This window comes from Falco cherrug, chromosome 6 (genome assembly GCF_023634085.1).
Source record: "Falco cherrug isolate bFalChe1 chromosome 6, bFalChe1.pri, whole genome shotgun sequence".
Lineage (NCBI taxonomy): Eukaryota > Metazoa > Chordata > Aves > Falconiformes > Falconidae > Falco > Falco cherrug.
In genome coordinates this window covers 40,603,682-40,618,205 of record NC_073702.1, presented here as the reverse complement: position 1 = coordinate 40,618,205, position 14,524 = coordinate 40,603,682, and the positions used below count along the sequence as shown (strand labels likewise).

Here is a 14,524-nt window from a genome sequence, read left to right as displayed (position 1 = left end):
CTTACATTTTTGTTAAATTATGCAGGATTGAAAAGGCTCATGCACTTTTAAGCAGAGTAATGCCTGAGCTCTGTAAGTTAATCATAGTGTGAGTCCTCAAAGGAGAAAATCTTACTATCACAAATTATTGAAGGTTTTCTGTGAGTGTTATGGCACTATGTTTAGATTGATCTAATGGTCAGTTCCTATTAAAAGCCTTAGGACATCTGTTTCCACTGTTTCATGTGCGTCCTTGGAAGTCAGTTGAGTTTGTGAGTTTCTTAAATTGGCCACTGCACAATTGTCTGAACAGCAGAGGCAGCTCAGGGGAAGTAGCAGAGTCAGGACCACTATTTTCAGTGATAGCTAGTTGTTAAATAAACTTAATTTGTAGAGTTAAACTTCACTTTCACATTCCATGATATGATATAAATGAGTGTCTGCATTAAACTGTTCTTACTTTAATTCTTAGTATGCTATTTTGCCATTAATTTTACCCAGTAAAGTAAGACATTTTAGTTGGAACAAGATCCTTGTTCAACAAAAAGTAGAAAACATTATACTTTTGTGATTTTTTTTTTTTCTTCATAGCTTTGAAATAATCTTGTGTATGATCCTGGATTCCTATGCTTTGTAGACCTCTAGGTTACTTTTCAGAACTGAACTTGATTTTCTTAATTTTAACTTATTTTCAAATACTTTGTTTTCATATATTAAAGAAAGATGATTTTTTTCCTTTTTTTAAAAAAAACAACCATTCTTTACTTATGGTTCATATGTGGAAGGAAAAAAACAAAAAACCCCAGCATCAAAACACACCCACCCACCCTCCAAAAAACCAAACATCACCAACACCAATAAACTAAAAACGACCCACCTTTGAATTCTGACACTGGAACATTTAATCCAGTGCCAGTACTGTTTGAGTCAGTGCCTGCTGCGTGTTGCAGCTGGAGAAGCAACGTAATTGTTCATAATGCACAGAGAGCTAAGTGGATAAACAGACCTAGGGTAAAAGATGCCTAGGTCTTTGGCCTACTCTTGTGCAGAATTCACGTTATCTAAGTTGCTTAAGCTAGCATTGTCCCTGAAATGAATCCTTATTAAACTGTATCTTGTGACACCAGGTGTTCCTATCTGAGTATATCAAACTAAAATACTTACTTGTTGGAGAACGGTGTTGAGGTTTCTCATGCTGGCTTAGCATTTCAGCAAGATCACACTCCATGTATGTAATGATATGGAGCTTCAGCCAGTTCACTGATTTGACTTAAAACATTGACTACAACCCTGTGCTGGTTGAGCATAGCGTATCTATGAGAGATAATGTGAAGGCAATGCAACTTCTCATAATAGTGTTTTAAGTATGTACTTTAATGTACTTTGGATATATTTTTCTTGGCTCTAGGCATCCTGCTTTTGTTTGTCTTGAAGACTGCATGTTTTTCATTAGCAACACTTCCCTGTTGACCAAAAAAATTGGGACTTTCCTCTTTCATATAAAGTAATTACATAGTTGAAGTGTGGGCAGAAGGAATAAAGGGGCATAAAACCAATTTTTGAATGGATTACATGGTACTATCCTATCTTGTTTAAAAATAATGAGGTATTATGGTAGCCCCAACAGTAATGGGTGTTAGTTAAATGAACTATCCTCTTTGCTCATTTTTTCTAAATCAGCCTCATGCTGTCAGATAAAATGCACTTTTCTAAAAAAAAAAAACCAAACATTGCAGCAGCTTTCATGTTCTGATAACTGCATCGCTATCTCATGCGTACAAACTGTCTTACGGGCATGTTGGTAGCGTAAGAGAGTCATATTTGTCTCCTTTTTTATAGCTAGCTAGCTCTTTTTTTTTTTTTCCCACTTTCCCATTTGCAAAGAACTTCTCAAAATTGTTTTTCTACTTATTTTGCTATTTTGAAACATAAAGAGGCCCTGAAAAGGACTTGAGCTTTTTTTCTGATAGCTTTTTATCTTAAAATTTTAAAATATGACCTCAATCAAATTTCTAACTGATTTTTTGTTTGTTTGTTTCTTTTAAGCAAATCACCAGTAGTGATAGTGCAAGAATACTCTGGAAAGGGATTTTGTATTATTCATCAGTCAAATGACGTAGATCTTGGAGGTGGGGGTTAGGGGGAGAAAACTGAAGTTTGTTCTTTGTTCTGTGACTTAGCTTCTGTTGATTCTTGCATTGTTTTCCCTTAACCAGGTTGTCTTATATTATGGCTTCTTGGGATTTCGATCTCAAATGTAAACAAGAAGGAAAACATTGTGTCCATCACAGGATAAAATAAAAACCCGAATTCCAACTCTTCATGCCTCTCTTAAACATCTTAAAGAAGCAAAATAGGGCACAAGCCCAATTTTTTTTTGCTTTTCAGGTCTCCTTTAAGAGCAGAGAAAACCATGATCCAGCAGTTTTGGAGGTAGAGGCAAGTAAATGTTTTACTACTTGTAAACATTCCAATAAGTTTTTGCAAATCACCTATAATTTAAGGTTGAAAAGGAATCTCAACCTCACCTCCCCTAAATGGTGGATTTGCTTTGTATGCTTGATGTGAGGAAAAAATATCTTTAAACTTTTGTTGATTATAGACAGGCTTCACCTCAGTTACATGCTGTTACAATACCCAATTGGTGTAGAAGTTTACAAGTTTAACATTAGTAAGATTTTTGTGATAATAATTGTTGATTATTTTTTTTCTCTTGAACCTATCTTCAAAATGTAGACTCTGTTGGGTGATTCATCACAGTGATTTTATTGGGTTTTTTTAAGAAAAGTGGCTAGTATTTGCTGTTTCCAACTATGGATGTTCAAATCAGGTCTTCAGCATTTTCACTAAGGGCAGTTCAACAACCTCTTATGGACTGGGTCTAAACCTGTAATTATTTCTGTGCTGGGGACATTTCTGAAAGTTCATGTTGAGTTTTTCCAGAAGGCATCACCAGTGTTCTTAAATTAGTGTTCTTGCTCTTTTCTGAAGGCTATATTGGAGGTACAGGAAAGAACTATCCATCAGTATTGCTGAAGTTTTAAAAAATCAGTGGGGCTCTGAGTGTTATTGCTCATCAGAAAATTCAACTCCTTCAGGTATCTCAGGCTGCAGTTCCAGGGCTGCTCTTAGGACAATTTAAGTCAACACTTGCTGTTCAGTACCACTTGCACAGCCCTGGCTGGGTATACTTTCTCCCTTCCTTATGGCAGTTCAGTGGCTATGATGACCTGCTTCAGTGCTAAGTCAGCTGAAGACTAAAGCTGGAAACTTCCTGTAGCTTTTGAGAACCATGAACTGGATTGTAAGCACTTTAGTACATCAAGGTGGGACTAGCAGCGCCGATTTAGAATAGCTTAAGCCACTGTGGGACTGCAGGCTTTAGACAAAGTGCAGTAGTGGTTCTTGAATTAGTTGAACTGGATTCCTGTGGCTTCTTGGTGTGCTGTGTAGGTGATGCTTTTTACATCTTCACATGATAAATACAGGGTCCCAACTTTTTTTTTTTACACACACAATAGGGAACATACAGGTTTGAAATACCTGTTTTCTCTACCACTATTGAACTTTTTAATGTGTTTAATCTTATTTAAAGATGCAGACATCTGAAACAGATCAGAATTTTTTGACTGTGAATCATACTAGATGGGTGCTAGCTGAGAACTAGGAAGCATAATTGTGAAATTGTACGCTTGTTGAAATATCAGAGCTGGTTTTTGGGAAGGGCTGGAATTTTTCAGTGTTTTTTCTGTCTCTTCCTGTTCAAACGCAGTGAAGTAAGTAGTGAAGTTCATTTGTAACACGTCTGGATGAATTCTGAAGTCACAATAACAGTGCAAAGATAAAATGTAATAGTGAATACTTAAAGACGATTTAGTTTTGGCAGCCTACCATTGTAACATGGAGAATAATAATGACAATTAGCATGCTGATGCTGTTTATTCTTACCATGTTTCTATGAGTGCTTTGTAAAAAGCTGCCTTCAAACCTATTTAGTTAGGAAACTAGTTTGTTTTGAGTTTGGTTTTTTTTTTTACCTTCCTCTTCCTTATCATCAATAAAGAAACAATTAGCATTGTTTCATAACAATAAAGGATTATATGTATTTGGGACAGTTTTGCTCAACTAGTCCTTTGCAAGTGGGGGGAAATGTGCTGTTCCCTGTTTAAAGGATTACAATGGAGACAGGAGAGAAGCTAGACTTTGGTCAGCTAATGGGAGAGTGAGTTCAGTGGGATAAAAGATTTTGCTTTTATCAGTTAATAAGCAGCAGTTAATAAGCTGCATTGATCTAAATTAATACCTGTGCCAGTTAGAGAAGGGAAAGGAAGGTGGCCAGGTCAGGAAATGGGAGGTCAGCACCTGTTGGTTGGCAGTAAATAAATCCTTGTCGTTTGTTGGAAGTGCATTTTGAACAAAGGGATTATGGTTGTGCTTTCCTGGATAGTAGGAAACATTTAGAATGAAGTCACCTTTCTTCTAGCTATCTCTCTAGGATGTGAGCAGAGCGTGTAATTATTTTTGTCCTCAATTCGTGCACAATGCTGCCTTATTTTCTAAGATGGATGAAACCACTGTAGAATGTAAGAAAGGCATGCATGTATTGACCTTTTCTTCCCAGCCATACCATCTTACTTTGAATTTTGTTACTCAGAAGTATCTTAATTTAAACTGTAAAACTTTGGTTTCATATTTGTGTGGGCAGAGAAGTATGCCATCTAAAATCATGTGTAATGAGCATTCTAACAAAGTAAGTTTGGAACTTGTCTTCTGGAGAGTAGAAGCATTAATTTTTGTAATAACTTTTTGCATGTTTCTGATAATGTACTGGAATCCTTTAAAAATTAGTTTAAATGTCTTCAGACTTGGTTAACCCATCAAGGATTTACTTGGCTTCTGTGGCTTCACACTTAATGACATTCTGTGTGGTTCTTTTAAGCTGTCCAGTATTTATTCATTGTATTTCTCTCTTCATTAATTTTTGCTGAAGGAAACGGCTAGATCTACCTGTACTTCACTTTGGGCACTGTATTGAAAAAACAGAACTTGAAATTTTGCCTAATTAAATAAGTCTTAATTTTTCATATTAGTGACTTTCAATGGAGCTATGATAACTTGGTTAATTGTAGTTTTTATTCAGTTTGCGCGCTTAATTTTACTCAATCTTGCACATGAAAATGGTAGCAGATTGACTATTTAATGAGATTTTTTTAAAAAAAATACATTCTGTTAGTGAATGTTTTTGTACGTTTTACCAAAACCTGCAGGATTCAAAAAGTTCATGAGAAACTAGATGTCTTTTTGGAAGGATAATACTGTCTCCTAAACAGCAGCTGTAGGACTGCTGATTGGATCTGATCTTGAAGGATGCATATCTAGATGTTCTCTCCTGAGGCCAGTGTACATATATGCAATGTAAATACTGTGATATTTGACTTCGAATTGAAATTATGAATAGCTTTCACTTTCTTTTGTGTTTGTGTAATGAGCAAGGGTTGTGTTACACTTTATTTTCAAATTTAAAATGGTCAGATTTTTTTTTTTCCATAATTACTCCTTTACGGAAATGTTATTTCAATTATTTCACTTAAAATTACTTTTTTCTATTAAATATTTTCACAAGGTTTTTATTTAAAATGTGTTGCATGCATACTATATCAAAAAACTGATGATAATGTGTCATATTTTAAATGAACTGAATAATTTGCAGTTTTCTGCTCATTAAGTGTAGAAAGCAAATGAATTCCATACCCTGACCTTAAGCACATATTCATTGAAGGACCAGAGAGCTCTTTGTGAAAACCACCAGAGAGTACTGATGGGTTGCAATGTTCTAATTCCTATGAATCATTATAGTAGCACTGCTGAAGAGAAGTACCCACTGGCTTACTGATGTATTTTTTTTTTTTAATCACTGGATTGATGTCACCTGAGAGGTAAAGGGGAATGCTGATCCTGAAGATCCATCGTATCTCTACTGTAGGAAAGGCTTCCCTAATGTATTATCAGCAGTATTCTTAAAAGCCATTTAATATCGGTGCCAAGCTGGCACTCAGCCAGTGCTTTAACTGGCATGACTATTACTACATTTTAATCTAGCCTTGAGAACACATGCCACATGCTGGATACTCCACATTCTGCAGTTTTCATCATCATCATTGATAAAATTGTTACGTGAAATTAGTCTTAAAGAAGGTTTGGAAGAGCAGTCACATTTTGAGTTATCTAGGTAGTAAACTCGGGTGTGTCAAATCCAATATAATTGTAGCAAGAATTTGAGCCAACTGCTGCAATAAAACAATGTAATTACAGATTGTGTGCAAGGTTTCAGTCAGAAATACATGGAAAGTTTGTGTGCTGAGATCATTTGAGGCACCAGTTCTGAATTCTTTCAAGGACTCAACTTTAGTTCAATAGCTAATATTTCTTGTTAGCTCTGTACTCAGTGACATATTTGAGGAGTTCTCTGTGGGTTCTATAACAGAATTTTATTTTTAAAGTAGAAGTTAGTTATATTTGATTTGCATTAGTATCTTGTCTTTGTTTTGTCTTGAACTGTTGTCTGTGCTATTTGTTTGCAAATAAATTTGTTTTCTAATTGTTGCAACTGAATAAGTATGGAAAGAACAGAACTATTTCAGGAGGAGGGAGTAAAATGATTAAAACCCAAAGATACATAAATATGTGCTTGTGTAATCACCATCAGATTAAATTATTACAGTTCTAGGGGAAACTTGCTGGTTTAGTAGCTTAGAGAACAAATAAGAGAATAGAGGATAAAATATAAGGTTAGATTGCTATTATTAGATGTGTTAAAATCTAACATTTAGCAATAATGCTGTATCAAATACTATAGAAATGTTATGTTTCCTGTTCTACTCAGTACTGTACTGCTAATTGTAGTTTACTGTTGAATAAATCGTGGACGACAACATACTATGCTATTTTTTATGCACTGGTTTAAAGTATTACCATGAATCTTTAAAGTATTACTATGTATCCAGAGTCGACAACACAAAGCTCACATAGCCCATTCTTCAAAACAAACATACACACAGAAAAAAGGAAAAACAAAACCTCAGAAAACCTGTATGAATGGAAGCTCAGCCTGAATAGACATCACAATTAACTCGTGAGCTTCCTAGCTACGGAGCAAATTGGCTAGTATATGGATTTTGAAATCTAACTTTTCCATTGTTTCCAACTGGTAAAGAACCTCATACCCTGTCTGGACAACACTGTGTGTTGTGAACAGTGGTAACGTGCTGTGAATTTATGTCACCTGTAGCATAGTATCTGTTTAACAATAATGTTCTGTGGAAAATGAGTTTGTTATATTAGTCAATGAATCTGACTGTTTATCTTCTCCAAAAGACCCGTGGACTGTAGAAGGGGCCACTACTCAGAGCAGGGCCAAGCGACCGTCTAAGCACTGGAGTAAGTACTATGGGCAGTCACCTGCTTAACAGTACCTGGTCACCAAGACAAAGCCCTTCTGTAATAGAGTTTCACAAGGCCTATTGGCTGTAGAATTAACTTTAAACATCATTTTTGGTCTCACTCCTCTCTAATCCAAAATGCAAGGCATCCTTATAATGCCTCTGTAAATTTTAGAACTTAGTACTGTGGGAGAAATCACTGTGTAAAGAAATTAGAATAAGTGACATTATAATTTCTTAGTTGAAAGCACTCCTGAATGGTTACAAAAGGCTTTTAAAAAAAAAAAAAAAAAAAGAAAAAAGCACCTTATGTAATGAACAGAGAGAAACAGGGCCACTGAAACCCAGCTGATCTGTCCTGTGAAGTTACACATTTTTCAGTGTTGAGATTGTAAATTCAAATTAGCAGATGCTAGAATTAAGGTTGCTAGTTACGACCTTTTTGTATAGTTAAACTTCTCTTTGGGGTTAATCACTGTGCTGAGAGTGACTAGTGTTTGGGGTTAATTTTTTGCCACACCCTTATTTAAATAAATGGGACATAGTATGTTCATTTCAGGTAAGCAACTGAGATGTAACATTTGAAGTCAAAAATGTTGATTGTTTTGCACGCCTAACTTGAAGTGAGTGGAAACTGAGTTTTGAGAACACTTAACTTTTAAACCGCAATTTCTGTATTACGGTAAAATTACGTCTGATGTAAGCGATGCTGCTGAGTGCCCAACATGACTACAGAGTTGCAAGTCAGGCAGTGGAAGTGTGGAGCTCCCTCATCCTCACCCCCCCTGTTGTGAGCAGTTTGATGGGGCAGGGGGGCAGCTGGGCTGGCTGTGCAGTCTGCTGAAGGTGTGACTGACAGCTGGCAGCCTCCTGCAAAGGGATATGGCTGTGCCATCCTTTGTGCTCAGTCTGCTGCTTGTGGAATGTGTCAGTGAGCCAGTTCAGCTTGCTAAACAGGCAAAACCTAATCTGACAGCAGTAGTTTGCTGCTGTGTTTAAACTGGCTCTCAAAGGGCCCAGTGAGAGCTGTTGCTGGTTCAACGAGGAAGGAAGAACTCTGCAGGCAGCCGAGAGGAAGGAGAAAGGAGTGGAGCCACTTGTTTTGGTGGGAGTGAGCAGTTACTGTTTCAGCTTTGTTGTTGAACCGAGGTCTATGGAAGAAAGCCTCCTATACAGGAGAAGTCAGAATAGTTCTGAGTTGTGATCTGGGAGAGTTTCTTTCTCTGAGGTGGCTATGTAAGATCAGTGTTCTAATTATAAGCACAGGTGTTGGGTCTAAAGCCAACAATATTCATTTAAGCAACCACTTATGAAAAAGTATGTTTTGCACTATGTTTTCTTGTCGGTGTAAGCAGTGATTTGAATCTAATTATTCAGGATGGCTTTTAGCTGCCTAGGCACTTGATCTTCTTGCCATCCCTGCAGCCCTACAGGACGGAGGAGTGATTCAGATACCTGCTCTTCATTATGCATCTTTGAGGAAATCTTAAAAGGCAGATTCATCCCAAGGATTGAAATAAGAAAGGGGAAATAAGAAAAATATTAGATGTGAAGTTATTAGGTATAATCAGTGCTGGTACCCTGTTTTTCATTAAGGTCAGGATTCCACAAAGCACTTCAGCTTATGCACAAGATCTGTTGTAACATTGATTGCTCCCACTCCCACCTGTTTTTTGCAGTCGGACTGTGTGTAGTCTTGTAAAAACTCACAGTTATGGTTAACTTACACATTTATCTAGATCAGAAAGAGCCATTCCCAAGCAGTGTAAGATACAGGTTTTGAGCTAAAGCTCTAGCATTGCAGCCATGTCAGCCTGGCCCTGGCAGTAAAAACAGTTTTATTTTTCTGAGCATGGCTTCTTTCCCACATTTTGCTATGTTCTTGTAGCCCAGCAGTAAAGTGCTATTGGCAAAGTGTCACGGATTTAAGTGTTAAAGTTACTCCCCTTCCTCTACCTGTCCCCCCAACCTGCCCCTGAACCAATCTAGAAAAACAGAAGTGATGAATGTTTTTTTTACCTCTTAATTTTTTTTTTTAAACTTCACTGAGAAAGAACAGTTTCTTTATGGGTGGGAAGTTATTTGAAGCTTAACTACTACTTAGGTATGCTTAGTTTGAGTCATGAATGTCCTATTTTAGTTGCTTTGACAAATAGTAAAAGCCTAAAGATCAGAATGTCCTAAAATAAAGCTAAAATTTTACTATATTTATTCATTTTTATTAGGATATATTACTAAACATAAAATATTACTATAAAACCAGTATTATTTTACAAGTAATCTGATTTTAAAGAAACAGTGGTAAATGTTCATGTTCTTAAACAGAGATCTTAACTATTTTCTGCATACAAAGAGTAAAAACAATGAACCTGTTCTTTTTTTACTTCAATTGGGTTTTGGAGGGGGGGATAGAGAAGAGCTTTCCTTTTGATTTTTCTTAAACTTAGCTGGTAGTTCTGTGCAGTTTTGTAACTGTATCTGAAACCTGTCTATTACATTGCAGCTTAAGGATGTCATACTTTTCAATTTTCTTGGCACACTGAGGTTATGTTAACATGTTCAATCTGGGTTTCTGTTAAGTGTTCTGTAGTGACATCTTTGTATACTTTTGTGCAAAGATTTGGAGTGAGTGAAATTTTGCTTTTCTTACTAAGTGTTAAGCAGTTTCTGAAAAGATGTTAAAGAGCTTAGTAGTCACATATTATTGTAAACGTTAACAGCATGAGAAAATGGGGGAGAAATAGTTCTCTCTTTTAAAAGCTTACTATTATTTTGTAACTAAAAGAAGTGAAGGATTGGCCTTGACCCTATTGTCGTTTTACAAAGTTGTCTTTACAGTATTCTCCCTTAAGACCTTCAGTAAGATTTATGCAGAGGAATCCCTATTGATATAACTTCTATGTTTCATATACATATAGGAGGCATATATGCACTTTATCCTTGAGGAAACACTAAAAGCAAAATGGTTGGCTTTTCAAGCAGAGGTTGAGTCACTGGACTGTGGAGGTGATGGGCAAATTGAGATTACCACAGCAGAAGTGTGTGGATGTGTTGGCATTAAAATGCAAGTTTTAAGCAGTTCTGGTTTTTTCTGATAGTTCCAAAAGGTCACTTAGCTAGTACATTTTTTTCTCTTTGTATTTCTTTTCCTCCTTTTCTTTAACAGTGTTGTAAAATCACTCCGAAATGAAAAAGTAAATTAGAAGCAACTTTTTTTTGTTTCCTTTTTTATGTTTGAATGAATGTAGCTTTGTCTGTTTCTTAGACTTCTAACATAAATGAGTGAAAATTGCTGGAATTCATGCATAGATTAAGTAGGAATAGCATCAGAAGGAAAGTGTGCATTTATTTTGTTATTTCTTGACCCTCATGGTTTGTTCAACATAACTTATATGTGGACCTGTCATATCAGAGCCAGAACACAGGTGTTTGTGGGTGAGTTTACCTGAGATATGGATCAATTTAACACTGAGTTCAAATTTTTGAGCAGGGGTGTGTTCATGCATTGACCAGGCTTTCTATGCGAAGCAGCAATCGCACCTATGCAAGGCATAGAGGAAATAAAAATGGTTGAAAGTCAGTAAAAACAGATGCCACAGTTATCTGGGGAAGTTACTGTTGATGAAATTTACATGACAGTGCTTCAAAATGGGAAAGAAAATGTTTCAAAAAGTGTAAAATTGCACTACCAGCATAAAAGCAGATCATGTTCTCCATTGAACAGAAAAATACAGTCTATGTTTCTTACTTTTGTAGCAGATCATATTCTCCATTCAATAGAAAAATACAATCTATGTTTCTTTACTTTTGTAAATGCTCGTGACTAATATACTGAATTGATTGCAGCGTTCAAAATTCAGTATGCTGTAAACAGTAGTCCAAATTGCAGTCAAGAAGAGTGTTTTGGGATTTGATTTTTTTGTTTGGAGGTTGGTTGTGGGTTTTTTAAACTATTTAAAGAAAAATCTTTAAAGAAATACTTACGACAGCTATAACGTGCAGACTAGAAGACTGAGGAACCAACGAATGGATACTTTTCCCCCTTAAAAACAGCTAAGATGTAGTGGTAGTGCTTTTCTTTTAAATGAGTAAGTACTCAGAAATGCGAAACCACTGCTCAGGTATTTCCGATAAGTTGCCAAATCTTTAAACTACAGGCTCTGATGATGCTTTCCATCTTTTGTGTTCATTGCACAGATGGAGGTAAAAGTTCCATACAAAGGGAAAAAGGAAAAATCAAGGGGCTGACCTTGAAGTTGAAAATAAAGGTTCTCCTCAAAGTGCTATTTATGTTTTACCCAATCACAACTGCAAGTAGAACAGGAACCTCCTGGTGACATCCTTTATCGTTGGGCCTCCAGTCCTTTGTGTATTTTTCTAAAATTTTTTTTCCTCCCTTCCTGGGCAGTGACCTGCTTTCTTAAAGGGTAAAGTAGAAAGTGCCTTGTTTTGCCTTTCTTTGTCCTGATGTTAGGGCACTCCTGGAACATCAGTGTGGTGATGTTGGTGCATTTTTGGCTAAGGCAGTACTAGGATCTTGATTTTAATTTCCTGGACCAGTGTATCAACCACTGGACTGTTACCTGCATTTTCTTGCAGTTGCAACTTACTTATCAAAGCAGTTTTCTTCAAGTTGCTATTCCTTGAGCTAGTTTTAGAAAGTATATTAGTTTAGATCCTTTTGGATGTCAATACTTTCAACTCTCCTAGTTTGAGAATCCCAGCTAAGAAACAGGCATCAGACTTCACTTTAAGACTATTTTGCCTTTCAGCATGTACTTTAGTAGAATTTTAGACACCTTGGTAAGTTTTTGGGTGGAATAGAGACACATGTTAGCAAGACTAGTACCCTGGTGTACTAATCTTCCTCCTGGGTAGAAATATAATGGTAAGTTAAAATATCATACAACTACAGTACTGCTTAAGTAAAAAGTGAGATGTACAAAAGAATCTGTAGGTACTTAGAAGAACAAATTTAGTAGTATTGTATAATAAAATATGATGTTACTGATGTATTGATCCTGCTTTAAGAAATACCTTTTTAAGTCACGGAGGAGAATAACTAGTTCATAAAACCTGGTCTATTCTAGATATATTTTCTATTTTGTTTTTAACATCCTGTTAACAATCAGTAAAATAAATTCTAAGTTACGTTAAGACTCCATAAACTGAGTAATTTATTATTTGTGTGTATAAAGTGCATGGTATATAGGTCCTGCTTGATGATAATACCTAGGTAAATAAAAGAACACTTGAAGCTGAACACCAGAATCAGATTTATACTGATTAATAATGCTCATAAAATCAGAAGCAGATAGGTTTGTGCAGAAGTGATTTTAGAACAGTTGCAGGTTGTTTTGGAGTTAATTTCATTAGTGACTGCTAATGAATGGACTTGAGTCATGAGTTGAAATACACTTGCTGTCTGTATTTCCTGATTAGAGAATGCTCTGAGGAATGTCTGCTGTCACACATTAGGTTTTGTTGATCTAAGCCTTCATTTAAAAATGTCTTTTGTACCCTGAGATTCAGAATATGGAGGTACTTCCCTTCAAAAAGCTGTCTGAATCAAGAAGGCTACGGCATTCAGGTTTTATTGGTATTTCATTTTCTTTAAATGGGCTTTGATATTTGTTTACAGATATTAGTACATTAACAGTGGCCAGTGTGTGAAAATAATCACAGTATTGTGAAATGCCTTGTACTGCTTTTTCCCTTTTCTGTAGGGGAATAAAATTATACTTGGATATCTGTGTAGCTGTCTCTGTATTAAGTTTACTACTTCAAGAATCCTGGTAAAGTTAAAATGTTAAAACTCTTACCCATAGTCCAAAGTCAGAGAAATGAACAGCCTCATTCCTTTGACTAGGTGAAGTTTGGCACTTCATGCTAATTTTAAGTATCAGTATTAACAATTGCATTCATCTCTAACAGATATCCTGGTATTGTGTTTATGCTGTGTATTTCATGTGCTAATTCTGATTAATTCCCTGAGGATACCAGTGCATACAAAACTTCTTTTACTTTCCTCCCAAACCAGTGAACTATTCAGTCTTAACAGGCTACAGAGTTTTGATTGCGCTCGACAATACAGCTTATTCCACAAATCAGTGCTCTTATTTTCCACACTGGCACAACTTGAGAGAAATAGGCAAGAAGAAAACCCTGGAGAGATGCAATCCTGTTAACTATTTCATTTTTCATATTTGCTATGGAGAGTTTCTGCTGTCCAGCTACAACTGTGCAGAGCCAGGGGGATGTGGGCTTGGGGGTTGCAGGCTGGTTTGGGCAGTGACAGGGGCTTCCTCTTTTGTCAACTCAGTTGTGCTGTGAAGCCACAGCTTTAGAAAGATCCAGCATGGTGTTTTGTGCATGTAGGAACCATTTTGACTGCAGGGCAGATCTGAACTTGGGGCGGTGCTTGATTTGAAGTTTCCTGAGTACAGTGTCTGTGTTGAGGCTCTGAGACAGAGAACATAATCCTCTTCTGTGCATAGAAACATTAGGTTGTTTCATGCGGTCAGATTTTTTTTTCAGAATAGTTCTTAAAAGATTTTTTTAGATAATGCCCTTTGACAGTGTCTGACAGGTACCAGCTAGTTTAATGTGAGCTGGAAGACACCCACTTTTTAATCCAGAATAGTCTTGAAGGGGGCTTAGTGTACAGTAATAATTGATAATTAAAGACATGCTAAATAACACTGACTTGCCTGAGATTCAAAACAGTTGCGTATGTGATTGTTAACTTAAGCAATTGATCCATTGCTTCCATAGGAAAAAACTTCAATCAGAAATTCTAAATGTGAAGTAAATTACAGTGTTCTCCCTGACCAGGTGCTACTCCTTCAGTATTTCCTTTGTTACATTATTTTTTCACCAGCTTCCTGCTTCTGAACTGCTACCATTAGAAGCTCAGTAGGAGCAAAAGTCTATGTTAATTTGCCTGACTGTAACTGCACAATTAAAGCAGTTTATCAGTAGGGGTTAGGACAATCAGTGTGTTCCAATGCTTCATGTTAAAAAATTACCACTGTTGTTCAAACAGATACTGTAATTAGTGCATCATATTAAACTGGTTTTCTGCAGGGCTGGCTTGGAGTTTCAGC

The 14,524-nt window shown here is 36.4% G+C and overlaps 1 protein-coding gene across 11 annotated transcripts in view; it reads left to right on the top strand.

Annotated features, from left to right (window-relative positions):
* The window catches only part of QKI (QKI, KH domain containing RNA binding), a 160,076-nt gene that overhangs the window by 87,464 nt on the left and 58,088 nt on the right, over positions 1–14,524 (top strand). For 5 of the 11 annotated variants that reach the window (XM_055714082.1, XM_055714083.1, XM_055714081.1 and 2 more), the window contains exon 4: positions 2,368–2,418. The exons of the other annotated variants lie outside the window; for them this stretch is intronic. In XM_055714082.1, the coding sequence (XP_055570057.1) occupies positions 2,368–2,418 (51 nt within the window). The remainder of the gene's footprint in view (positions 1–2,367; positions 2,419–14,524) is intronic. 11 annotated transcript variants of the gene reach the window in all.